At 49.5% G+C, this 27,284-nt stretch overlaps 1 protein-coding gene across 5 annotated transcripts in view; it reads right to left on the bottom strand.

Annotated features, from left to right (window-relative positions):
* Nucleotides 1-27,284, bottom strand: part of IGSF3 (immunoglobulin superfamily member 3) — a 156,684-nt gene that overhangs the window by 5,164 nt on the left and 124,236 nt on the right. For 4 of the 5 annotated variants that reach the window (XM_062614649.1, XM_062614653.1, XM_062614648.1 and 1 more), the window contains 4 exons: nt 25,816-26,217; nt 21,819-22,223; nt 3,474-3,884; nt 1,644-2,051 (listed from right to left, as the gene is read on the bottom strand). In XM_062614649.1, coding sequence (XP_062470633.1) covers nt 1,644-2,051; nt 3,474-3,884; nt 21,819-22,223; nt 25,816-26,217 — 1,626 coding nt within the window. The remainder of the gene's footprint in view (nt 1-1,643; nt 2,052-3,473; nt 3,885-21,818; nt 22,224-25,815; nt 26,218-27,284) is intronic. The other variant, XM_062614652.1, reaches the window with a different exon arrangement.

The raw sequence follows: 27,284 nt of genomic DNA, 5'->3' as shown, positions 1-27,284 counted from the left end.
GGTCCCATAAGGAGAATCTTCAAGGCCAGAGCCCTTTAGGCCTTAGGCAACACAAGTGTTTTCAGTTCACAGCTTCCCCAGGAAGACTCCTGAGCAGAAACAGGACTACTGAGGAACACAGGAGGAGGGGAAGGAAATGGCTTGTCAAAACCAACACAAAGACTCCCCCCCTCTGCAGGTTAAGCAGAAACAGAACTGCTGTCTGAAGGTGCTGAGAGGTTCTTTTGTCCTCTCTTTGCTCATGATTATAGTCCTGAAAAATGAGCATGGAGATCCTTACTAATGAGACATGAGTCACATGCAAGTTTAGTCATTTTCTTAAGTACTGGCTGCTATGAAAGAAAAACAACAACAAAGCAGTTTTAGAGAAAAAATTGTCTTGAATTATCCCTCTCTTCTTCCCACTCCACATCCTTCCACAATTCAAGATGAGCCTCAAGGATTTCCCCTGCTGTTCATTCTCCCTCCATCAGGGCTGGCAATTCTCAGCCTGGATGAAGAGCTGCACTTAAGAGCCATGTGGGCACTCAGGACGCAGGGATTACCTGGGGAGGCCTTATCCTCTGCTCAAGCCATCTAGGCCAGCAAAGTTTTCCAAGCAAGGACCTGGCAGAAGAGAGCGGTGCTGTCCCGAGTTCCTCCTCTGCAGTAAAAATCTCCTCTGCCATAAATGACCACAGAAACCCTTCCAGAATCCCTTTTGCCAGCTCCACTGCAGAGTCACCTCCCTGGAATGGGGAGGCATAAAGCACCACAGCAGAACTTGCAGAGTGGTTGCTTACCATGCTGGAAAATACCCAGCAAATGAGGACCATAACTGTTACTTAACCTACAGCCTTTAAAACATTTAATCTTGAGTCATATGTCTCAAAACCTAGGGAATCCCTATTTTCCAAGGTAAACTGTCCTTGCAGCTTATCTGTTGTTAGAACAGACTACTTCTGTAGCACTGTTTTCTCCACTAGATACTAGCGAGAACAAGAAGCATCTGGATCCTTGATGCCTGCCTGTGTCTGTGCATAGCCAAAATGGTGGTGTTAGGTAACAGGATCCACTTGAACCACTATCACTGGCAAAAGGGTAATCAGGAAGCCCTCAAGTACTCTCTTGTCCATATAGAAGCAGGTCCCTCATAGCCAACTCCTGCCTCATCAAGAAGCCCAAATCCTCATCCCAACCGACAGACAAACCCTTGGAGCTGCAAAGCCCACATCTGCTTCTTCACCCACAGAACAGGGAGCAGCAGCTGGACACCAGCAAAGGTACTGATCTCCTCTGCTACTCTCTTTTCATGCCAGGAACCTTGCCCCTGAGGCACATGACTGGGAAGCACAGACAGCTTGGAATTGAAAGCATATCCTACCAAAATCTGCCAAAAGTGCTGTGAAAACAGTACATTTGCAGATGCAGTGGGGACAAAATGCCAAGCCCATCTAGCTGTTTGCAAGGCTTGCTCTATGCTCCTTCCACAGAAACAAGAGTGCGTCCAAGAAGACATGCAAGAAATTATCAGCATGGCCGGTAGCTTGGTGGTCCTGCCCTCTGCCTGGACCTGCTGTCAGTGACAGACAGATGGTGACTTGTGTGTTTGACCCAAGATGGCAGAGCGCTGCTCAAAGCTGTTGGTATGAGATCCTCCTCACCTGGCTGCTTGACAGTGAGAGTGATGAGACCGGAGAGGTCCTCTGCCCGCTTGTACCAGTGGTCGCTGGGGTCGAGGAGCCACTCCTCCACGCGGCAGTCATAGGCTCCACTGTCCTGCACGGTGGCATTTTGGATGGAGAGGAGGTAGAGACCCGGGGATGGGCTCTCCAGGTGCAGCCGGCTCCGCAGGTTTCCCAGCGCCGCCAGGTCCCCGTAGCGCAGGATGCTCTGCTGGCTCAGCCGGGCCACCACCTCCTTCTCCGGGTGGCCTGGCCGCCACACGTACCACTCCACTGAGAGCTGGGATGAGGGGCTGGTCCTGTTGCTGACCATGCATTCCAGGGTCACCCACTGGTTCTCCAGCACCGTGATGTTCCCGTGGGTCTGGTTCACCTGCAGGCGGTTATCTGTGGGAAAAGGCCATGAGAAATGCAAGGTGACTCAGGGCTGCAAAGGGTCCTTTGTCTCCCCACAAGCATTTCTTGCATGGCCATAGTCCTGGGGTGTGATGAAAGAAATGAGGAAGCGGAGTTAAAAAAAATCCATGGGGAAAAAAAAACCAAAACCAAACATAAGAAGAGGAAGAGAAAATGGGATTTGTGTTTTTTTAGGGTCTTCTGAAAATCTCAGGCTAACCACCAACAATGCCTCATTCAGCACAAGGAATCAGAAACCCACAATCTCCCAGTTAACACCTGGGGGGTCCTAAGTGCAGACACCTTGTGAAGAGAGGTCACACCTCAGTCTTTCCTCACCCTCCTGCGGCAGGGCAGTAGCCTGGTCACACCCCGACCAGTAAGCCCTCCTGTTGTGGGAAAACAGAAATAAACAAGTCAGACGGTGGGTGGCTCATTATACGGAACCATCGCTGCAAAATGAGAAGTGGCAGGAGGGCAAAGTCAGACATGATGTTCTGCTGTCTTGGGAATTTCCCTGATTTTCACTCCACAATTTCATTGATACATGGAGGGTAGAGGGTGGGTGACTGCAATCAGCTCTTTTATGCGAAATGATGTGTCACTCGTAACTCCTTCATGACTTCTTTCCATGGGCAGTCTGGACTTCCCTGGTACAGCCTCTGCAGTGACCCACACTGGACTTCCCAGAGAGAAGCAGGTGATGCAAAGGAGGGGACAGATCACAGATCCGTCCTCCGTAACAACTCCACAGCCATCTCACAGAAATGAGGAGCTGGGACCGGCAGTGAGCAGCTCTGTCCCCAGCTTTGTGGGGGCTTGTGGGAACTAAAAATGCTCCTCTGTCAGGCCACCTTTATCAGTGACGTCCACTGTCAAGGAAAACACTAGCAGAGCAGATTTCTCCTTTCCTGGCAGCCAGCTCCCCACCTCATTAAACTTGTTAACTCACATGTCATGTGTACAGCACACAGGAAAAAGAGACAAGGCTCCCTGAGCCTGACAGGATACAGCACGGAGTAAAATTAAACTGTGTGCAAAGCATAAAATGCTTTCCCAGGTAGGCACATGCCAGTTCTCTCTCACTAGGTCACTAGTCGACACTCTTGCTACATGATGCTCTTGAGGATAAAGAAACCTGGCTGGACACAGCAGCCCTCTAGATCACGGGGGATAGCCAACCCTGACGTGGGGACACTCAAATGCATGCCAACTAAGACTAAATGGAGAAGGGGCTCATCAAAGGGGGAAAACATCCCTCTTTGTGCAGGGATTATGCAGGCATGAGGATGCAAGGAGGGGGTGACAAGGCTGTAGTGGAAAGAAGTGCAAAGCATCCCTGCTGCCTCACAAAAGCTTGTCAAGCTCATGGGCCCTGCACAACAGTCGGTGCCAAGAGACCTCATGTGGTACCTGGCTGCTTGACGGTGACCTCTGTGCGGCCCGACACCTCCTCTGCCAGCTTGTACCAGGCGTGGTTGGGGCTGAGCAGCCACTCCTCCACGTGGCAGTAGTAGCTGCCACTGTCTCGGACCTCTGCCCGCTGCACTGTCAGGCTGAAGAGCCCTCCTGACGCTGAGCGCTCAAACTGCAGCCGGCCCCGCAGCCCCTCCTCCTCTGCATAGGTGCCATACTCAAAGGTTGAGCTATGGGTGGTCTTCAGGATGAGCTTGCCATCGGCATCGGAGGGCTTGTGGACATACCACAGCACAGCAAAGTGCGAGTCAGGGCTGGTCTGGGACTTCACTGAGCAGTTGAGTGGGATGGGATGGTTCTCCACCAGAGTGATGCTCCGCTTTGACTTGCTCACCTGCAGCTTGGTCACTGCAAGGGAAGAACAGGGAAGGATGAGGAGAGGTGGGTCATTAACATGGAAAAGAAACTGAACTCATCTGGGGAGGACCACGGAGCCCTGCCCCAACTACAGGCATGGCAGCTCTTGCTTGTGTCTTACCTGTACCTTTGAGACAATGTTCTCCTACCAAATCTCTCTTCTTTCACCCCTGGCTCTACTTGTAGATGCTCCCACTATGTCCCTAAGCAACAGGCTGCTTTTTCACAGTTTGTCATTTAAAAGACTCCCTTTCTTAATTCACTGTGATCTAAGGCACCAAATCTAGCAATAAGACTACACCCATATTCAGTGTTTTTTTTTTTTAATGGAAAAATCATACCACTTGCACCTCAGAGCAATAAACTGCTGAACAGAGAAACTGGTCAACAGAGAAAGCCATCTCCATGAAAGGTGAATTAAACGAGACTCTACTGCTGTCACACGCCGACCACGTCAGTGAAGTGTAACCCACAGACATGCAGCTAGGGGACCAAACATGGGTACAATTAGCAAAGAAGAGCAAGCACCAGACTGGAAGGGATTAGCAGCGAGCAAGCTCCAGCAGCCAGGAAATCTGGCTCCAGGTGAAGCACAGACTGCTCCAGGACAAGATACAGGCATATCACCTACCCTAGCTTCCCAAGAGCAACTGCATTTCCCACATGGGTAGTTAACCAGTCACACAGTGTCGAGGATGACAGGCGGCCTCACTGGCTCTTGCCCCTGCAAGGAGAGCGCCACACTGGTTTTCCCATTCCTCTCTCCCTGCAGGAGCAGATGAAGCCTCCACTGTGTGTGCTCAGGCTGCGCCTGTCACCCAAGCCTTTGACCCAGGGCATTCCTGTCTGTGGGGGAGGACATGAAGTGCCCTCCTGTGACACTTGTGCTTGGCCTGCCTGGGAGCACTGCTGGCTACAGACTGGAAGAGAGGACCAGCTCCTGGCAAGACACACCACCTCTCCTCCTTCACCTCCCCTCACATGGCAGCTCTCCTCTGAAAGGGGGCATGCTCTCCCATTGCAGAGCGAAGGAATTCTGCTCACAGCTGGTGACTCTCTTAACCTAGCGAGCGCCCTGGGCACGAGTGGCACGACATAAGTGTGGCACCACAGGCACAAACAACTGCAGGCTGCCAGGGGAGCTGTGCACACCCACACCCTGGAAACCCATCCCACACATCCTCTGTTTGTGAGGAAGCAATGCTGTCTCCTCTCTCTCACCGACACATGGGCTCCTCACTTTGCATCCTGCCTTTGCTTCCAGCTCCCCTTGGGCCCAGGGTCTTGGATGCCTGCCAGCACAAGCGATGAGTGACAGAGATGAGCTATAGGATGGGCACAGGCAAAAAACTTCAAATGGGAGGGATGAACTCCCGCCACAGTGACAAGTTCTGCTCTAAGACAGCATCTGAGATAGGCATTCTGTTAAATTGATTGCCTGTGGCTTTAATCAGTACGCTAATAAAGACCCAATGGCTGTGTAAGGGGTATGGCACACAGAGAGTGGACAGAGGGAAGAAGGGAAATAGTCCCTTGTCTTTCCACCCTGAATACTTCCAACCTAATGGAGAGATTTAGCATCATCCTGTTGTATTTCTGCCATACCCCAGACACGTTCTTTCCCCTTTGTTTCATCCAGGACAGCAGCTTTAGCCACTGCAGCCACACTCATCCCACCTTTTCAGCTCACCACTGGTTAAGAAAGGTTATTTTGAGCATTAATCAATCTTCCAAGTCCCTGGGAGATGAACCAATAAGGGGGAAGGTGATTCTCAGCAGTTTCCTTTCTTCCCCAGCCCCCTTTCCAAACAGTTTATTTTTAATTGGTACCAGATTATTTTCTGCAACCGTTACTAAGGAAACCTCTGTTACTATAGCAACCATGTATGTTAAGTCAGTAGTCCTATATCTATTAAAATGCAGTATATACACATGCTGTGTATGGTGGGGTTGCTCAATATCAACACACACACAGACAAAGCTAGGGTATGCACAGAGCAGCTGAGACGCAAGCACCCCTTCCAGTGCTCTTCCCAAATCACGGCAACTCCAGGAGATGAAAACGAGGAGGATGGGCATGGACCAGTTTTAAGCCTGGTGTTTGGGGCGACAGACCTGCACCTCACATGTGACAGATGTATTTCACTGAAGCAGTGAAAGCTTGTTCCCACACCATAATCATGGCAATTCTTGCTGTGCATGGATCCCTGAGATCATCTGTGAGCTCTTGGTTGGTGTCCGTGAAGCTCTCCCTGCTTCCATTTGACACTTGGTAAGAGGTCTTCTATTGTGGGGGTGAGGGTGATGGGGAAGAAATCTTATTAACTATGGCAAAAATGAGATCGTAAATCCCCCAGCTCTCCAAGCCCTCCTTGGCAGCCACTACAGCCAGCATCCAGGAATTTGCGTACTCATGTACAGAGACCCCCCCAGATCTTGATGAGATGATTGCTTCTCCTGCTTGCTGCCAGCTGGAGCAGCAGGCCCTGGCAGGAATTACAGGTCTTCCCTTTGCTAGACTGCACACACTTGCACAGGTTCCTACACTGTGTGTGGAGTTTCCCCTAGATTATCTGTGATAGGTAATGACACCCCTGCCTCATCTAACATGACTTACTTTCCTAACGGAGGCACACCACGGAAGATGCAAGTACAGGTTTTGTTTCCCTCCCACAGAATTAGAGAGGATATTCTCAGTATTTTCCAGTCTGTGAACACCAAATGCTTTCCTGCCCAGGCACTGGCTCCTCATAGTAAATGCATACTTACCTCTTCTTCATTACCTTTTGCAGATCCTATAGAAACAATTCACATCTTTTACAGACCACAGGCTGAAAACTGCTGAGTCGGAAGCACTGTGGCACAGAGGTTACCTTGGGGCAACTTCACCTTTGGGCTACAGCCAGGTTTTCAGGCTCATGCAGGGGAGAGATCCCCTGCCACAGTCTGGTTAGGACACAGGAAGCTTTCTGGGGCAGCTTGTGCTTCTGCCTTCCCACAGGGATGATCATCAGCCATCATTCACAGGTATGCAAACTAATCCAAAAGGCTCATTTTGCATTTGGGGAAAATGATTTAAAAAGGATAGGGGAGAAATAATCCTGAAGTTGGTGGTCCAGAGGGATGGTGAGGGTAATGGTACAATACAACACTCTTTCCAACCTGGTAGTAAGTCTACTCTAGCACAGGGTGGGTCTCTCTGTGCCCCATGCAACTTGCCAGGTCATGCTTAAAGATGCCTGCCATGACATGGAAATGACTGTCGCTGCTGGTGCATGAGTGAGGTTGCAAGACCCCAGGCACTGAGCCAGCCAAATCTTGCCCTCCTGACACAGGGAAACTCCCTTTCCTGACTTACGGATTTGCCTGAGCAGAGAGCCAGGAAAGGGCTTGGTTTTCAAATGCTGAACTGATGTGTTCTGCCCCAGGGGCTGGGGCTCCAGTGTGCCTGGGCAGGGCTGCTCCAGCCCTCTGTCAGGCAGTGGAGGTGGTAGGCACAATGATGTGAACACAGCTACGCAGCACTTTCTGCTGCACTGTCAAGAGACTGATGTTCTCTTAACAGCCTCCTGAACATCTGCTTAGTGAGGGAAACAGGTGCACGTATCTAAGCGAAGTTACCATGCACATCATCTGCAAACCATAATCCTGTTGCCACGACGTCTCCTGGCTTCCTGGGGGGGTGCCAGTAAAGATGAAATCATACCTTGATGTACTGTAATTGGTCCTATGTACAGTAGTAAGGCTTTCAATTTACACTGGCAACAAGTCATGATAACAATCCTCATATTTTTTCTCTTTTTTTAAGCTAAGGGTCTAGCAGCCCCTGTAAAGCAGTGCAGGCTCTGTGAAGAACAAGTACAGGCACTGAACTCTTCAGCAGTGCCTGGGCAGGGATCCTGCAGGCAGCACAGGACAGAAGACATCAGAAGACATGCACGGTCTCAGGATACCTGTCTTGAAGACCAGTCCCTGGTCTTCAAAGGTTGCACCTCTGGGATGGGGGTGAGGTCAGACACCACCTTACAACCACAGCAGGCTACTGCATGGCTAGGTGCTCTACAAGCTGTTATATACGGTAGTTTTCCATAAACCATCAAGCAGGCAATCAGTCTCCTCAAGTTGGACATGTGGTAAGCACAATTATACAAATAACTGGGGGAAGGGAAAGCAGTCATCAGAGGCAGTGATGTGATTCACAGCTTTTCTGCTGACTCACGGCAATGGTAAAGCCACCTGGCTCCCTGCCCTCTGTTTCCTAATTATCAAGCAGGGGTTACAACACTTACCTTTATCAAAGCACTTTGCAATCTGTACCTTAAAGTTCTGCAATGAAAAGACACTGTATCTCAGACTCCTTACATCATCTTCCCTTTTAGACAGCAAGAAAATACAACAGTGGGAATTTACTTCGCACCTGGGAGCCACTGTTACCAAGTCCTGGGAATGACAATGTCTAATTGCAGCTGAAGATGCCTTCCCCTCAAACAGCCCCATAGAAAACCCTGCAGCCCACAGAGCCCCTGAGGTGCCCTCTCACTACAGCGGGGAGGCGCTGTCCCACTTTGCAGGCTGATGCCCTCCGGGGAAAGGTCCTCAAGAAGATTCTCTTGGCTGGAGAGAACTGATGAAGTGCTGATGATGCGGGGGGGTGGGGGGGTGGTGTAAGCAGAAACAAGGCCAAACCAACCTGAACCCAGACCCAGTTTAACACCAGACATGGGGTTTATCAGACTGGTCAGGAGTGACTCATTTCCAGGAGCACAGACCCAAGGTGACTTCCTGCAAGGAACCTCTGTCTCTCCAGTATCCTGAAGGGCACTGACAGGGCTTTTGGCACAAACTCACCTGCCTCCTCAGCCTGCAGTCACAACCCAGAGGTGCCTCATCATTTTCCTTGCTAGGGCCTGAAAAGCACTTAGTGCCCAAATTCCTCTTGGGAATTCACCAGGTCACTGCCCTACAACAGGCTTAGACTTGCGCTAACACTCTGCCAGCCCTTCTCCCTTCCACAAAGCAGGGCTGAAGAGCCTCCTCCACCTCCACAATTTGCAAGGACACCCATGTTAATGACCATGGAGAAATGGGGCAATGGGAATCAAGCAAGTACACACTAGCCTTCTGACTCAGTGTGGCAAGGGGTGGGTGATTCAGGTTACTAGGTTAGCTGAAACCAAACCATGTTCAAAAGGGAAAGATGTATGAGCCCTTTCAGAAAAGAGGCACCAGAGGAATGGCATTCATAGAAGGGAAGATGAGATGCTTCTAGGAGGACTTTGCTTATCTGGCATAGGAATCACTGCAAAGTAAAGACAGAGACTTCCAAGCGCTGGGCGGCCTCCCCCAAGATGGCAGGAACATGGCAGCACAGCTTAGACTCCTGCTATTCTCTTTTTAACAGAATGCAATTCCTCCTGAAACTGGATTAGCAAGGCTGCAAACTGCATTAGTCAACATGGGAGGCTGCTGGTGCAACAGGAGCAGGGGAAAGGGAAATAGCGTTAGACTTTGCCTGCCATTATTACTGCCATTATTAACTTGTCACTTTACTGTAGTGTTCCTATAACAATGAATTATTGCCTGCAAACAGGCTGACATGATTGAATTACTGAGAGAGCAGCTCCATGGGAAGCAGAGAGTGTTAACCCTTTCCTCAGGAAGGCTCAGCTGCTGCCCCCTCCCAAGCAGGCAGAGAGCCTTTGAACACTAACCTACCATCTTGACCTTCAGGAGTGCTGGTTTCAGAGCAGTGCCCAAACTGCTCATGTCTAGGTTGCAAATATGCTGCTCTAGGTTGGATATGCAAAAAAACCAAAGCAAAATGTATGTCTGTCTGCAGCAACAGAGATCCACAGCTGGAGCTCTCGCACCTCTTTCAGGTCTTCCTGCAATCACTCTAGCCTACTAATTTTGTACAGCTAAATCCCCACTTCTCCATGATCATCCTTTCTGATACAGAGGGCTGTGCCAGGGCAGAGACCTTGTGCAGAGTGGGAAGGAGCTGACATGCCTTCACCCGCCCTTACCATGCCCCTTGGCATCATCCCAGGAGCCACGGAAATGCTACTCCACTTCCCTGGGATTTGAGAAGCTTTAGCCTGCCTGCAAGTACTGCTCATGCTTTGCTAAACATCAGCTACATGACATTTCTCCCCAGATTTACTGTTCTTTGTATGATGCTGCAAATAGTGTTTCTTGCAGCATGAACTGGTAGGTGCTCTCAGCCCCAGGAGCAAGCCTAGGAGCTGGTGTGACTCACCTCCTCTCAAGGACAGAAAGAGGCCAGGAATAAACCAAGCGCCCTGCATTTCAGCAAGTTGCTGCAAAGTCCATAGCCCATCAGACACAGGTGTTACCCATCCTCACAGCCTGCTACTGCAGCAAGATGCGCTCAGCACTTAAATACCGGTGCACATCCATGGTGACCATCACCTATACCAACAGCCCCAGCCCTGAATTCAGCCCCAAGCACTGGCTCGTGCCCTGAAGCTCACTGTACTACTGTAGCTCGGGGAAGCGCAGCATGATGTACTCAAAATGCTATCACAGGGTGCTGTGGCAAAACAGAACAGGCATCTCCCCTCAAACCCTGCAGTGGACCTGCCTCTTCTGCTGTACCCTTGTTGGCTCCAGCCCTGTAGAAGGTGAGCACCACATAATCCAAACCTACTGACAAACAAGCAACCTAGTGCCCCCTCCCCCCCCTCCCAAAAGCAGCACAGTTAAGACAGCTGACCTACCAAATACATAGGCAGCAGGTCAAGTCCATCACTGCATGCTTCATGCTGTGGTGTGAAGACTGCATGGGAGGCACTGACAAGGACATCTGCTCAGCCATGGGATTACCAGCCATGCCATGCTGGAGTCTCTGGAGCAGCTAACAAACTACAGGTAACCAAGTGTGGCCTCGGGGAGGCATGCATATGTGACCCAGAAAGTCTATTCTAAGCCCTGAAGCCATATATCTTGAGCATATATGTGAAAGGCCATGTGTGTAGGTAGCTTCAGGGATGGAGAAAGCTGGGAGGTCCACAGCCTCCGAGGTCTGATCATGGATAAGCCAGAGATCTCCGTCTGTGATGTGCCGCTAGCCTGGGAAAAGCAAGAACTTTCCCAAGAAAGAGAAACCATGTCTCTTTAAAGAACAGCAAGAAACAAATCCACCCCAAAGCAAAATGCCCCACAAAACTAAAACCAGAAACCTTCCTGCCAAAAAAATGAATGAAAAAGTTCTGCAGGAGAGAGAGGAGGGGAGGGAGGAATAAAAGATTTCCAGCATGAGTTGTGCCTGCTGTCAGAAAACAATATACAGCTCACTGATCACTTGTAAATTAAAATATGGAGATAGGATCACTGGAAGATAAATTCAGTGCCAAGCCAGAGCCAGTGAGGATGAAGAAAGAAAACAAAGTAACATACTGAGATATTTAATCAAGTCCTCATCAGAAAGATTTCAAACAAAGGAATGTTCCGTCCATTAGGGAGGAAAAGAAAGTAATTAAATGTACCTGAAGAGCAAGTTCTCACACACACCACAGCACCACACACAAACTCCCATGCTGCTCTGGAGGCTGGCCATTAATGGCTCAGACTCCTAGCAGGCTGCCAGAAACATATCTGAGAAGTTTGCGTAGGTGCACACTAAGAGTACAACTGCACCCTATAGCGCATGGCTGACTTCTGCATGTACTGTATTTGAGAGTTTCCTGCAGCTACTGCTAAAAAACTGGCTGCAAGGCAGAGAGAGATGAGATGCTGAGGGTGATAGCAAATGCCATTTCCTTGCCATCCAGACAGCAAGCTCTCCAGACAGCCCCCAGGCAGGATCATGAGGTGTTTTGGACACTGCCCGCACCAGCCCTGATAAGCCCAGGCTGCCAGTGCTACCCTCTGTGCAAAGATGAAGTCCCCTGAGAAGGACAAAACTGCATCTATCCAAAGCACTCTACTCACCTTTAACTATGCCCTTCCACCATGTTAATTTTCTGCAGGTTTAGTAAACTGAGCTGGTGCACAGTGGCATGAATGCTGGCACAAGGAATGGGTCAGGACCATGCAGACAGCAGCATGTGTCAGGCATGACGATCAATTTCTTCTGTGAAACCAAACGCTAGATCAGCTCTACCTGTATTCAAAATACTCATGATGCTACTGCCTCCGTTATCAGTGCATTCAACTCCTGTGTGGAAGACCAACCAAGTGAAATGAGCCATCTGTTGTTGCTTAAGAAATTTGTCTTGACCTTTTTAAGGGCCAAGAAAGTATTACAGCAGGATGGGCTACAGATTCATCACTCTGTACTCCCTGCTTCTCTGTTACACCCTTCAGGGACAGGGAAAATGTAGGAGTTTTCTTTAACAGCATTCCAAATTCCTATTTAAGCAAGTAAGATGGCCCTGGGAGCCAACTTCTATTATACATGTTAAAATAAAAAGACCCTGAACCATAGGTTCAGCATGTTTGGAGCCTGCCATTTTGCTCCAAGGAAGCAGATCTCAGGTTCAGTGAACCCAGGAATTTAGTTTTTCACCAATGTTAATACAGGTAGAAACCCCACAATACTCAGCCCTTTATGAATCCTGTGTTCTAGAAAAGCATTCAGATAAAAATTGTCCTTGTTTATTTTGCTGACAGTTATTAATCTCACAAGATAAAATCACCATGAGAAGAAATAGCTGGATTTATTTTACTGAAATTGCTCCCTTAATGTTGTCATTGCTGTACTACCTGGGTATGCAGGTCACTGCTGCTTTGAAAAACAAAGCCATTGTGTCCCATCCCCAGACCATCAGTCAAACCAATGCTCACAAAGGCAAGAGGCAGGGGACTTAAGAGTAATTTGGGCTGGGCCATCTCTCTGCCTGGGTTTTCAGCATTGTTCTCAAAACAGGACATAGCCTGGCTGTGTGAAGGATTTACACAGAATAGTTTCTCATCCCAGGAGAAGCATCCAACACGATATGGAAGCACAAGGTTCCAGGTGTAAGGACAGACAGCTGAAGCTGCTGCTCGGGCATTTTGGGAAGGATACCTGTCTGGATATCACTCTGACTGGAGGGATGAGGATGCAGCAAGAGAAAAATCATGCTGCTGCAGCACTGAACCTGCTGACCCTGAGGCCTCTCACCCTGCAGAGATCAGCATGACAGCTGAGGGGCTAGGGCTCCATACACAGGCTGGGGAAGGAGAACGGTGGTCAATGCCTGGCTGGAAACCCACTCATCACCAGTGCTTCCTCTCCCCCAAGGGCTGCTCCTGCTGACTCTGCTTTTGAAGTCTTCAAGGACATCAGGGATGCACAACGCTTTAGAGCTGGACAATGTCTAAGTACTGTTCACTGCAGAGTATTTTCGTCCAAGGAGAGCAAACAGCAAATCAATGAGAAGCTAAAGTGTGTGTTGCAAAGATGTTCAAGACGACATCAAAGAAGTTGCATGTGCACAGACTGCGAACAGGCTGACACAGTGGTTCTGTGTATGCATGCTGCAAATGGGAGCTGAAAACCACTCAGGAGATACTAAGGAGAGAAGCAGAGCGTGCTTTGAAACTGAAGTGAAAAAATGGCTCCTTAGAAAGCAAGCATGAAGAAAGTTAATTTGAACAGAGCAGCATATCCTGAATACAGCCCAGGTGTCCTGGCACTGTCACTCTTGACAGAGGGCTGAAAAGCAAGACTGCCTGCAGTATAGAATCATAAAATAGTTAGGGTTGGAAAGGACCTTAAGATCATCCAGTTCCAACCCCCCTGCCATGGGAAGGGGCACCATACATTAGACCATGTCACCCAAGACTGTCCAAGCTGGCCTTCCAACACTACCAGGGATGGAGCATTCACAACTTCCTTGGGCAACCTGTGCCAGTGCCTCATGACCCTCACAGAGAAGAACTTCCTTATATCTAGCTTGAACTTTCCCTGCTTAAGTTTTAACCCGCTACCCCTTGTCCTACCACTACAGTCCCTAATGAAGGTCCCTTGTAGGACCCTGTCAGATACTGGAAGGCTGTTATGAGATCACCACGCAGCCTTCTCTTCTCCAAGGCTGAACACCCCCAACTTTTTCAGCCTGTCTTCATATGGGAGGTGCTCCAGTCCCCTGATCATCCTCGTGGCCTCCTCTGGACTTGTTCCAACAGTTCCATGTCCTTTTTATGTTGAGGACACCAGAACTGCACACAATACTCCAAGTGAGGTCTCACGAGAGCAGAGGAGAGGGGCAGGATCACCTCCTTTGACCTGCTGGTCACGCTCCTTTTGATGCAGCCCAGGACACGGCTGGCTTTCTGGGCTGCAAGCGCACACTGAAGCCGGCTCATGTTCATTTTGTCATCAACCAACACCCCAAAGTCCTTCTCCGCAGGGCTGCTCTGAATCTCTTCTCTGCCCAACCTGCAGCTGTGCCTGGGATTGCTCCGACCCAGGTGTAGGACCTTACACTTGGCATGGTTAAACTTCCTGAGGTTGGCATCAGCCCACCTCACAAGTGTCAAGGTCCCTCTGGATGGCATTCCTTCCCTCCAGTGTATCAACTGAACCACACAGCTTGGTGTCATCGGCAAACTTGCTGAGGGTGCACTCAATCCCACTGTCCATGTCAGCGACAAAGATGTTGAACAAGATCGGTCCCAACACCGATCCCTGAGGGACACCACTCGTTACTGGTCTCCAGCTGGACATTGAGCCATTGACCACAACTCTGTGTGTGTGGCCATCCAGCCAGTTCTTTATCCACCAAGTGGTCCATCCATCAAATTGATGTTGCTCCAATTTAGAGACAAGGATGTCGTGTGGGACAGTGTTGAACGCTTTGCACAAGTCCAGGTAGATGGCATCAGCTGCTCTACCCCTGTCCATCAGTTCTGTAGCCCCATCATAGAAGGCCACCAAATTGGTCAGGCAGGATTTCCCCTTAGTGAAGCCGTGCTGGCTGTCACCAAGCACCTTGTTGATTTTCATGTGCCTTCCAGGAGAATCTGCTCCAGGATTTTGCCAAGCACAGAGGTGAGACTGACTGCTCTGTAGTTCCCTTGGTCTTCCGCATTTGCGGTCTTGAAAATGGGGGTTATATTTCCCTTTTTTCCAGTCGTTGGGAACTTCACCTGACTGCCATGATTTTTCAAATACTATGGACAGTGGCTTAGCAACTTCATTTGCCAGCTCCTTCAGGACCTGTGGATGGATCTCATCAGGTCCCCTGAACTTGCGCACGTTCAGGTTCTTAAGATGGTCTTGAACCTGATCCTCTCCTACAGTGGGCCCAAGGTCCTCATTCTCACAGTCCCTGCATCTGCCTTCTGGGTGGTGTGGTCAGAGCATTTTCCAGTAAAGACTGAGGCAAAGAAGTCATTCAGAACCTCAGCCTTCTCCAAATCCTGTGTAGCCAGGTCTCCTGACAGCTTCTGGAGAAGGCCCAGTCTGTCCCTAGTCTTTCTTTTATTCGCAATGTGCCTATAGAATCCCTTCCTGTTATCCTTAATACCCCTAGCCAAGTTTAATTCTAACTGGGCCTTAGTTTTCCTAACCTGGTCCCTAGCTTCCTGGACAACATCCCTGTACTCTTCCTAGGCCACCTGTCCTTGCTTCCACCTTTTATAAGCCTCTTTTCTCCCTCTTAAGTTTCCTCAGCAGCTCCTTATAAAAGGTCTCCTGGCCCTCTTACTGCATTTCCTTCTAGTTGGAATGCAGCACTCCTGAGCCTGTAGCAGGTGATCCTTAGTATCAACCAAGAGTCTTGGGCCCCCCTGCCCTCTTGGGCTGTATCCCATGGAACCTTACTAAGCAGGTTCCTGAAGAGGCCAAAGTCTGCTCTCTTGAAGTCCAGGGCAGTGAGCTTGCTGCACGCTCTTCTCACTGTCCTGAGGATCTCGAATTCGAGCATCTCATGATTGTTGCAACCAAAGCTACCCTGGAGCGTCACATTTTCAACCAGCCCTTCCCTGTTGGTGAGCACAAGGTCAAGCATGGCACCTCTCCTTGTCAGCTCCTCTATTACTTGCAGGAGGAAGCTGTCTTCCACACAATCAAGGAACCTCCTGGATTGCTTGTGCTGGGCCTCACCATCCCTCCAACAGGTATCAGGATGGTTGAAGTCCCCCATGAGGACAAGTGACACCAATGTAAGCTCACACCAATGTATGACCTGCACTGGTCCAGTTTCCTCGCTGAATGATATGGCAGAGCATCTCTCCAATTCCACAGCTGGCTTGACAAAGCCAGCCAGGAAACACCCCACAGGAGAAACCCCACCTCAAACCTGTATTCACAAACCAGTGCCCAAAGACTAGAGGGTATGTTATGCACTACAGAGGCAGCAAGAGAAGGCTCTCAGGTATGTGTGACAGTGACAGTACACAGAAAAGATGGGGGAGAAGTATGGAGTGTGATGGTTAAGTGTGGAGAAAGGCACCCCGAGGTGCCAGCATGGGATAAATAACTATGCCAAAGAGGCAGCGGCAAGTCTAAGTGAGGAAGCTGTGCCAGAGGACCTGGCAAGTGTGGGGATAGAGCTTCCCAAGAAAACGTGCAGGGTAGGAGACTACCAGGGGTATGAGGCAGAAGCAGCAAACTCACCTGTCTTACCTCAAAAAGAGCTCCAGCTAGGTCTCTAATGCAGGTTTATGCAAGGGAACAGCCCTGGGTCACATAACACTGAACCCCTTCATTCTGTCTTTACAAAGTGCTGGAAGCCAAGAGGAAAGAGCAGCAGCTGAGTCAGAACAGCAGGTCTGGCCTCGCTGGTGGTGAAGGGAAGGCACAAGTCCCTGAGCACCCAGAGGAGAGGAAACTGCTCTGCGCCACAGTGGAGGCTGCTGATGAACAGCCTCCTGTCTCTCCTGAGCACTTCTTGACCTCCTTCATCACTCAAGCAAGAGTAAAACTATCTGCCAGATGGAGCAGGTGCTGTAAAACAGGGAAGCAGTGCTATCCTACAGAGAAAAAACACTCCGGGATCAAGAAAGCAGCGAACTTAAGTTTCCAGACTTAACTTCTGTATCCAGCTCATTAGCTGTCCTTGTTCAACTTTATTGCTGGATGCTGCCAGCAGCAAATAGTGTCCAGTTTTAAAGTGGGCACTCTGTGGCCCCTGAAAACACTTGTTTGAGCTTGCATTTAAGAGTGTGGTCAGTACCCCACTGGCCACTCATCATAGAAAAGGCATCTTTCACATGCATCCACAAGAGGATACCTCACATGCAGACGTTACCAAGAAATGAGATGGAAGAAAGGCATTAACAGCAGTATCTTTTATTTCTTAGGGAAAGCCTCTCCTTATACTTCACAAGTGTCTTGGCAATTGTTTGTCCACCCTCCTCCCTCAGCATTAAGCGTGTCATACAGCAGCCTGGTTTTCCAGTTCTTCTCTGCCTCATCCTGACCCTGTGCAGTCACAACCATCACCTGCTTGGCCACTCACTGAGTCTTCAGAGAAGATGAGCAGGATACTGATCAGCTTCTCTGCAGCTGCCACAGATGTGGTCTTGGACAAAAAAAAACTAAGGGTCCTCTGCCCTCCACCCCTTAGATTTCACTGTCCACCACCAGCCCAGTGCAGCCGAACTGCTGTCAGTGGTGGTTTCTCATGGATAGCAGAAGGGCAGCAGAGTGCTGCGTTCCCACCCAAGTGAAGGGTTTCAGGGGAAGCACAGCTCTGGCTTACCCCACTCTAAAAATAAGGTTCAGGCACAAGTGTTTCCCAGCTTCTCTCTCCAAGACAATGGTTTCAACTTGACAGCTCCTAATAAACCAAACTTTAAGAAGTAGCCCCTGGAGAGCCCCTGGAAGCTAATTAATGCTCTAATGAAGAGCCTGACTGCCTTGTTTGCTCATCGGCTCACAGGTCAATCAATCTGCCATAGCCCAGCTTGCAAAAAATCAGGGAGGAGCCCAGCACCCTCGTGTATGCCTGGTTATCATCCCCCACCACCCCTCCCCATCCCTCCTCCACATTCATTACTGTCAAAAATCCGTCAGCAAGACAGCAGATTTATAGAGACAATTGCAGCTTCTCCCTGTGCACCTGCTTAAGGATTAGTCCTGAAGGAACTGGCTGAGGGACGACACAAGGATGGAGGAGTATGAAGAGCACAGAATAACGTGGAGGTGGGTGCCCTACAGGTTTGGTTAAAGAGGTCTGTGCCCGAGTACAAAAGGGCTGAGGGGGTTGCACAACTGCCTGCTTGTGTGAAAGTTCTGCTCTTCTTTATCCTGCCATTGCCAGAGACTCCCTACTGCTCAGACCCCAGGCGCTCTCAAAGCTCTGGCAAATCACCCCCTCACTTGTACTGCAGGGGAAAGGTAGTGCGGTAAAATGTGTACAAGGGCAGTAACAATTCAGTATACCAGCGCAAATATGCTCCTTGCCAGAAGAATCCTACCCAGACATCCTAGCCTGCCCAGACTGCAGCACAGTCCCCATCATGTCTTCTGCCCTTGCCTGAGTCCTGCAGACCACATAGATGCACATCACCCCCAGACAGCGCCTCCTGTCTCAGCTGCTCCATCCTTGAAAGGAAGGACAATCGAAGGAACAGCCAGAACAGAGCCTGCCACAGGTGATCTAGCCTGTCTGGTCCACAGCCCTGACTGACAGACCCTACACCAGCCTGGATTTGTGCCCCAGCCTACAGAAGTTAAAACCCAGCTCTCACCCTACAGCAGTGAGGTCCCTCTCCCTGCAAGGCACACATGAGCTATCTGGGACTGGGTGCCCCTACCTGTGCACAAACCTCCCTCTACTTTGCAACCCAGGCTGTGCGGGCTTACATGACATCAAGGAGCAAGCCATGAAAGGGAGCTTCGGATCCTTCTGCTACTGCTGGTGAACTTTTACTCAACAGCAAGTGATGAACAACGTGCCCTCATGATATTCAAATTCTCCATAAGCTCTCACACGTAGAGCCAGCACCTTTTATAGGTCCTCACACTGCCAGTCCTTCTAACAGCTTCATGCCAGGAAGGTCACATTCAAGGACCAAATCTGGCTCCAGATGCCATGCAGGACACTTGTGCCATCCCATCTACAGACCTTGTATTCAGAACTGGGTTAATGCTGCTGTTGTCTGCCTTATTCACTCCTTCCTTCAGGAGCTATGTTTTTCATTTTTCAAATACTGCTCATTTCTTTCTGGGACTAGGACAGGACTGGAGTGTTTCAAGCTTCTGATGTTTCCTCAACATTATCTGTTGGCCATGCGAAAGCCATAGGTGCAGCCACATTAATAAATGCAATTAAAGACCAGTGCTGCCACCTCTGCAGTTACCACTCAGCAAAGATGACATCTACAAATACTACCCACTGCAAGACTGCCAAGGAGAGAGGGTCTGAGCACTGAAACAGCAAACCGATACACCAGAAGAAGCTTCAGCACCCTGTCCTTTGAGGATGTGAGATTTCACAGAGCAAAGAGATTAATGAAGCAATCAGGCAGCCACTATTTTACCTTTCTCACCTGAACACACTTTACAGGCTGACATATATCGATTGCCACATCTGCACCTGGAATCTGTCAAATAGAAAGGTCACTCTGACAAAGAGGGAGCAGGGGTTGAAAAGAAAACTAAAATCCCAACATTCACTTACAACCTGGAAACACACACTGGCTCAATTTACCAAAACACCTCTGTACAAACCTTCTTTACAGTGTGCATTAGTGGACTGGTATCAGAGATAGCTCACCCCAAACTCACTGGCATATGGGACAAGGCAGGAATCCATAGGCAGTGGCAAGGAAAAGAAGAAAGCCAGGACTAAGATACCTGATAGTAAACCGAAGTTATCTCAGATTAAGGTGACTACAGAGACAGAGAATTAGAGTGGCAGCACTCTCAAGTATTCAACAGTTCAGGGGTCTTGACTGACCCTTTTTGTAGAAGCCCTGGATATTAATCTAAAAACCAGCACCTGCTTCATCAGCACAGGTCTCACTGCAGGGTCTCTAGGACATTCATTCAGAGGTGTCCAAGGTGCTTTTCACATTATGCTGGATCTTCACTGGAGGTTATTCAGCCAAAGATCCAGCAAAGAAATGATATGACCCTCTGCAGTCTGCAAAACCAGAGAGAACTACAGCAGTTGTTGGTACGAATGCTGGCATTGCATTCGTGGAGAACATCAATGTCAGTTCTCAGAGGCTGCCTGAGATATGGAAACAGAACAGTGGGAGTGCAACCATGCTGCCAGAGACACTCTTAGGTGTCCTCAACTTATCTTCCATCCCTCCTTGTGAACCATAAAACCACAAACATTAAAGGCTCACTGGACTGACAGCTAAGGTTTGTGTAGCAGTAGTTTGTTGAACAGCAGGGAGATAGAGAAAGGTAAAAACCATGGAGACCTAGATAATTTGTTCAGTTAAAGCGTCACTTGATGGTTACTACTCTGGTAGAGACAAACTGGCTGCAAGACCATGGTTTATGTGTCCTTTAAATGTCCCCCTCACCACCATGAGCTGACACAGAGGCTCTCTTCTGGAAGCTGTTAACAAGGATTTCTCCTTCTCTCTCTGCCTCAGACACATATGCACGCACAAAGATGTGCAATGAAAAAGCGGATCAGTCCAGGGACCACAGCCAGTCAGTGCTATTTCCTAGGGGAATAAGCTGAAATAATGAACATCACTAACCTGACCTTGCGAGCAATAAAACTTGTATTACAAGGCAGGATAATCAAGATAAATGGAGGACATTAACCTGGAGATGAGATCAAGGAAGGAAAGAGGGGAAAAAAGATGATGGAGAGCTCATGAGGTGCTTGGAGCTCACAGCATCTTCTGACTTTTTGAAAGACGTGCTCAGGATCAGGGAAGGTGAAGAGTTTGAAAAGGGCCACTGAGAGGGAAAACACAAAGCTCAAGCCAGAATACAGACCCTAGGAAGGAGTCCCTCTGCACAGGAACACGAAAGGAGGACTACCGTGCTTCAAGGACCTGAGCCAGGTCTTGAAGGTGTTAAAAGTCTCACTCCAAACATCAACTCCAGCTGTTAGGCCAAGACAGCAGTAAACTGTTCAGCTCAGTGATGGCCCAGAGCTCCTCTGACCACATATCTTTGCAGCTTCCATGGACACTAGAAGGCACGACCATAATATTAGTGACAATGCCTACAGAAGGCACCTAACTGTCTCCACTGCCTGTATAGAGAGCACCTAGCAGGTGTATAAGCACCTAGCAGGTTACCTGACTCTCCCTGCCAAGCCATGTGTCTCTCACCTAGCCATTGTAAACTCTGTGTGGGCAACCACAGACTTGGTGACTGGGAAGAGTTCAGTTTCTGGTGGAGATGAAAGTCAGGCTCTTTGATCACTAGCTGCTTTTGAAGATGCCTCTAGCAAAGTGAGAGATGCAGCAAGTTCCTAGGCAAGAGCTGCAGCACCTCACCTATGGTGCATGCACACACGCAGGCTTTGGTGGGAGCATGCCTCTCTTCTTTCAGCCCGTTTGCCCCGTCCCTTGCCCTCTTCCCCAGGTTAGTCAGCTCTGATGAATGGAGGTGGCAATCTGAAAGCCACCTCCATTTCACAAGAACAGCTGAAGGACTGAACTGAGCTTCAGTCATAGAATCACAGAATCGTAGAATGGTTTCGGTTGGAAAGGACCTTAAGATCATCTAGTTCCAACCCCACTGGCCATGGGCTTGGACACCTCACACTAGACCATGTTGCCCAAGGCTCTGTCCAACCTCGGTGTGAACACTGCTTCCCAGAAGGAAAGCCCATGAACAGTGCACAAGGAGTAAAGAGAGGACCCAGCTCCCGAGAGGTGGAAAACGGAGCTCCAAAATATCCACAGCTGAAGAGCTGAGCAGTCCTACCCGAGCCATATACCAGTGTGAGATGTCAATCACAGCCACGAGAGCAGTTCTCACTCCAGAAAGACTACCACAGCACTAGCACATACCCCCAGCCCCTCTCATGCGCTTTGGCCACTCACCTGGCCGTAGGACTCTGATTTCCAGCAGGTTGGAAGTTCTGTCCGCCAGCCGCGTCCAGCTGCTGTTGTAGTTCTTCCTCCAGAGCTCAGCCACACACTGGTACTTGCCGGCTTCTGTGTCGCTCGCCCTGCTGATGCTCAAGCGTACGTTGTTGCTGGACTCGGCCTTCTCAATGGCAGTGCGGGTCCGGAAACCAATGGACCCATCACCCCACTGGACCCCGCCGTCACGCGTGAAGGTGACCAGGTCATGAAACTCGGTGCTGCCCGCAGGCTGGAAACGCCACATCACCGACACCGGTACCCACGACGGGTAGTGGGGCTTGATGATGCACTGGAGGTCGAAAGACTCATTGTAGGTCACACCAGGGGTGCGGGAGATGGCTGTGACAGCAAAGCCAGCCTCTGCAGAAAGAGAGAAGGGCTTTGAGACACCTGCCTAGCTAGGCCCTGCTGTTAGCATGCAAAAGCTATAGTGTGGTCATCCAGTTGTGGGCCTGGAATAATCAGTCACTTGCGTTGTGCTGGCTTCTTATTTGCAATTGCAAAGTGAGCACAAAAAGCAGTGGCAAAACCACACTTAAATGCCTGCTGCATAGTGACAACTGCTTGCATGAGCACTGGCTACAGCGGCAGCAGTATCGTCCCTGATTTCCACCCAGGGGAGTAGATACCCTGAGACCCAGAGGTGAGCACCAGCCTCTGCAGGCTGCCAAGCCCCATACAGAAACACAGCAACGCAGTGGCACCAGGGAGCAGCACCAGGCAGAGCAGCTACCCAGCACCTGTCTGACAGCTGGCAGACCCCACGATTCACACCCACCTTTCAGGCAGGGGACCTCCACCTTGTCGTCCTGTCCCCACCCTGCCCAGGTCTATACTTGGCTGCTGCAGGTAACAATGAGGAAAGCAAGGAGCAGCCTTCTTTCATGCTCTGGAGTGGTGTCAGTGGTTACAAAACCCAGAGACGAAGGCAACTAAAAGAGAAGCTGGTTGCTCCTGTTCTTCACACAGCACAGCTTTTGTCTCTTCCAGATCACAGCTCCAGGACTGCTTTATGCAGTTATCCTCACGTCTACCACTCTGCAAGCTGATCAATACATTTTGACTTGTCTACCCTCAGCAGTTTGTTTGTTTAAGGGAGTTTAAAACTAGCAGTCTGTTAGTAACTTGAAGATAACATATTCCCAGTTGAGTGGCTTACATTTTGGGTCAGAGTGCTTCCATTGCTTATTTGTTCCTAGCTGCAGGGAGCAGTATTTTCTTCTCTTCCTATAACTTCAGTCTGGTCAGCAGATTTAGAAGGGACCTTGTTTTCTACCAGCAATATCTCCAAGAAGTGCTCCCTTCCTGGAAGGCTCTGTGGGGTGTCCCACACTGGCTGGCAGCTCTTCTTCCTTCCCCTGACTGTCCCAGCCACTGGTACTGGGGGAGACCCCAGTCAGTGTGCAGCAGAAACAGGAAGATGTGGATAAGCATGGAGCTTCAGCCTGCCACTGGCTTGACATTGCAGCTTGAGAGGTGAGCTAGGAACTCACTGCAACCCTCAGAACTGCAGCCATGGGCTGCACTGGCCACAGCATGAACACCACTGTATCTGCACGCTTCTTGCAAGTGCTTCTGCAGTCCTACGGCACCACCGTGACAGAGCTCCAGGATGTGCGACTACTAAGAGAACAGGTCAGTCTTTGGGATTAAAGCAACATGTTCAGTGATTACCCAGGGGAGGAAAGCAAGACCTCAGGCTGTGTCCTCTCAGGACTGCTGAATCTCATCCCCATGTAACCCTTACCTTCACACCCTGCAGCAGCCCTCCAGCCCTGGCAAGTATGTTACTGGGCCTACCTCAGAGTGCCAACACACTGGCGATGACCCTAGAAAGCCAACTTCATTTCACCAAGACCAGCTGATATTGTAATGTTTAATCTCCAGTTGGCCTGGGCAAGGAAGCTTGATGAAGGGAGGTGACTGCCGTGTGAAAGCCAGGTATATTTTCCAGGTCTTCAACTCAACCAACATGCTCATGGCACTTAGGGCTAACACAAAGGTCCTTCTTCCTTTGGACTTGGTAAAAAAGGAGAGAAGCCATGCACAGAAGCGGGCAGATTTTCTGCAAGACCTCACTGCAAAAACACAGCAGCCTGCCCCTGCTCCTCCCCACCTGCCTACACCTTCCCATGCCAGGCAGGGACTGAAGTCCCTACTGGGCACTCCAGATCCTTAGTTCAGGGACATCTGGTCTCTTCCAACACCACATCCCTTTTCTGGCTACCAAGCCACCCTGTAGATAGATTTATGGGTCTTAACATTTATGGGGGGAACATCATCTGTGCTGGTTCAGCTAAAGAGTTTCTTATCCTTGCAGACTGGCAAATGATTAGACCTTAACTTGAAATGTGAGTGTCACTAAATTTACTACATTTTTTTTTACTAGCAATTTCTATAGCCATAAACCTTTCTTGCTACTTCTTAGCACCTTCCATTCGAGTTTTTCAGGATACTTCAAAAACATTACGATGAGCAAAAAATACCAGATTCAGCAGTAACAAAACAATATTCAGTATTTTCATGATCTACTTCAGCTTTGCTAGTTATAAGAAGAGGACCTAGGAATTTCTTAGGACTTGACTTTATGTGCCCAACAGCCAGCAATTCCTCTGTGAGAAGGAGCAAAGGAGGACAGGCAACTACCTTTCCAACACATGTTCTGGAATTGCAGGGCAATTCCAAGCATCTTATATTTTAACAAGAGTAAAAGTGACACATTTTAAAACCACAACACTTAATTTCATCACTTCTGCAAATGGCAGAATAAAGAAAAGGGCTGATATGTTGACTTACAGCAGGCCAAATGCTGCTGACCTCATGAGGAAGATGCCATTAAAACAAGATGGGAATCTGCCTTTAGTTCTATATGAACTAACATCCCTACCTGCTTTTGGAAATTATATAGCGAAGATTTCTAGCTGCAGACAGAACAGCCTCTGCAAGAAGGTCAAAAGTCAAGGGCAGGAAAGGAGGAAAAAGCAAGATTTTGATCAGAGTAAGATACAACTTTGAAGTCTGGTCTTTCACATATCTTGCCAAAGCTTAAGATTAATACTATAGAGAACAGCAAAAAAACCCAACAACCCAAAATTCCTATCTCGACCTTTCAATAGAGCTCCCTGATTGTTTATAGCCCTGCTATTCTGCAAATCCGCGGCCTCATACAAGTCATCCCTTCTTCAGCCTCCTGCAGAGCACTTTGGGGACCAGTCCTGAACTTAACATAGCAAGGCCTGAGCAGGACCAAAGTAATTCACAATCCATCCAAAATCCCTAATGCCCTATCTGCCCTCTCCTAAACCAATGTGGTCACACTGTGTTTGAAATGGAGGAGCCCTTTTGCAGAGCAGAGTACTAGCTGCAATGATTCCAGGTCCTAGTTCAGCTTGGTCATGGACAACATTATGGTTCCAGGCCAGCAGCTCAGGGCCTCCTTACAGAGGAAGTGAGGACGATTCCTGGCCCATGCCTTCATCAGACTTCTGATGCTGTCAGAGATGTTCATCATTTCTGGTGTCTGGACAGTTGCTGCAGCTTTCTGCTCTCCTGGTCTGGTTAGTAGAGATAAGGTTTACCCAGGGCATGTAGGAGGCTTTGATGCCCACAGGCTGCCGACGTAGCACCACCACTGCACTGCCCACAGCTTGGCTTCAGTATTGTGGGGATAGCAGCCTCTCTCCTTGGAAGGACACTGGAAGCACTGCCCCTGTCCTTAGCCATCCCTGGCTTTGCTCCTGCCACAGCCACCCCTTAGACTTTGTCCCCAGATGCAACAGAGCATGCAGGCATTTTGCACCAACCTACTGGGAGCTGCTGGGTACCTCCATTGTGCTGGCAAGCAAAGGGCACAGGGCCGAGAGCAGCCCCAGTTGTTCACAGGTGACCTCCTGGGGGGTGCTGGGCACACAGGGAGCAAGGCCCCATGGTCCCCCGCGCCTCAAGTACTCACCCAGAGCAGTGATGGACACCGGGGTGCCTGTGTGGCGCTCCCCAACCATCTGCCACTCCCCATCCAGTGTCCGTGTCCACTCCGCCACCCGGCACTCATAGTGGCCCTCGTCTGCCTTGACGCTGTTGAAGATCTCCAGGGTGAAGGAGCCAGGCCGGACCTGCTCCACTTGGATGCCCCCATAGCTGCTGCGCTCGGTGTACAAGGGGCCTGGCTGCAGCGTGCCCTCCCGATCCAGACGCACAATTTCACTGCGCCGGTTCAGCTTGTCCACCAGGTGCCAGGCAACAGACAGGCGGCTTTGGGGCCCAAAGCCTGAGCGCACGTTGCAGCCAAAGCGCAGGCTCTCCCCCTCCAAGACATTGCTGGCGTTGTTGATAATCTCCAAGGAGATGCTGGTCTCTAAGGGGAGAAACGCATATACACAGGGGAGATGATACACACTCGCCACTTCTTGGTCTGCAAGAAGGACGCTGCCAGCCAGAGAGGCTTTCTACCAGGTGCAGGAAACTGCCCATGGATTTGGGTCCAGGCATGCCTTAACCTCATGCGTGACCACATCCAAAACCAGCCTGTGGGCAGCGAGCTGCTCCTGGTGACTGGCATACTCAAAGCAGGTGTAGGTCAAAATCGGGAGAAATCTCTCTGCCTATGGTTCATGAGACATTGATGCGTCTTCTGGTCGCAGATTCAGGATGGAATCTCAGCAGAACTTGGAATGTGTGTTGCTACAACATGTAGCGCATGGAAATGGCTCTGCCAAAAAAAGCTTCCAGCTCCCTGGGCTTTTCAGTTCACATCACCATGATCACCATCTTGTCATGTCCATTCCTACAACCCTTTCTGGGAGAAGCTCTCCCTAACTCCCATCGCTAGTGACACTAGAGGTAGCTATCAATGTCTGGTAACGTCAAAAAACCCTCATATCCTGAGCTTCCCAAAATGTAAGGCTTTATGTCTGTTTTTTTCAGAGACACTGAGTGTTGGTTACTCCTGCTGTCTCCGGTCAGAGCTATGGACACGTAGCACCCATGAAAAATCATCACATTTGTTCCTAGAGCTGGTGATTAATCAAATGGCAAGAATGAAATCTGTCTGAAAAGTGGCTGTGCCTAGAACTATTAAATTTTAGACATCTGTCCAGTGCAAGATTTCCAGCTCCAGTAATTTTCAAAGCCAAACAAATGAGACCAAATATTGGTAGGAGAGAAAAGAAACAGAATTTCTTTCAGAAAAATAAGGAGGGGAAAAAAAGCTAGAGGAAAGGTTTGCATTTCCCTTGAAACCTAAGAGATAGCAGATAAACACTGCACAAAATCCTCTTGCAGTTACCCTCTGCTTGGTCAAACCCCACTGCAAGGGCAGCCTCAGCAACATGTGCATGGTTCATTGTGCCACAGCTACCCGAGTTTCAGAGAGCAAAACAAGGAATCAATCAGTGGACCCTCTCCTCTTACCCTGTTATTTTT

Source organism: Pezoporus occidentalis, unplaced genomic scaffold, assembly GCF_034315485.1.
Source record: "Pezoporus occidentalis ecotype Australia unplaced genomic scaffold, CSIRO_AGI_Poc_V1 ctg177, whole genome shotgun sequence".
NCBI lineage: Eukaryota > Metazoa > Chordata > Aves > Psittaciformes > Psittacidae > Pezoporus > Pezoporus occidentalis.
Note: the sequence above shows the minus strand (reverse complement) of the source record. Positions and strands in the feature narration are given on the sequence as shown.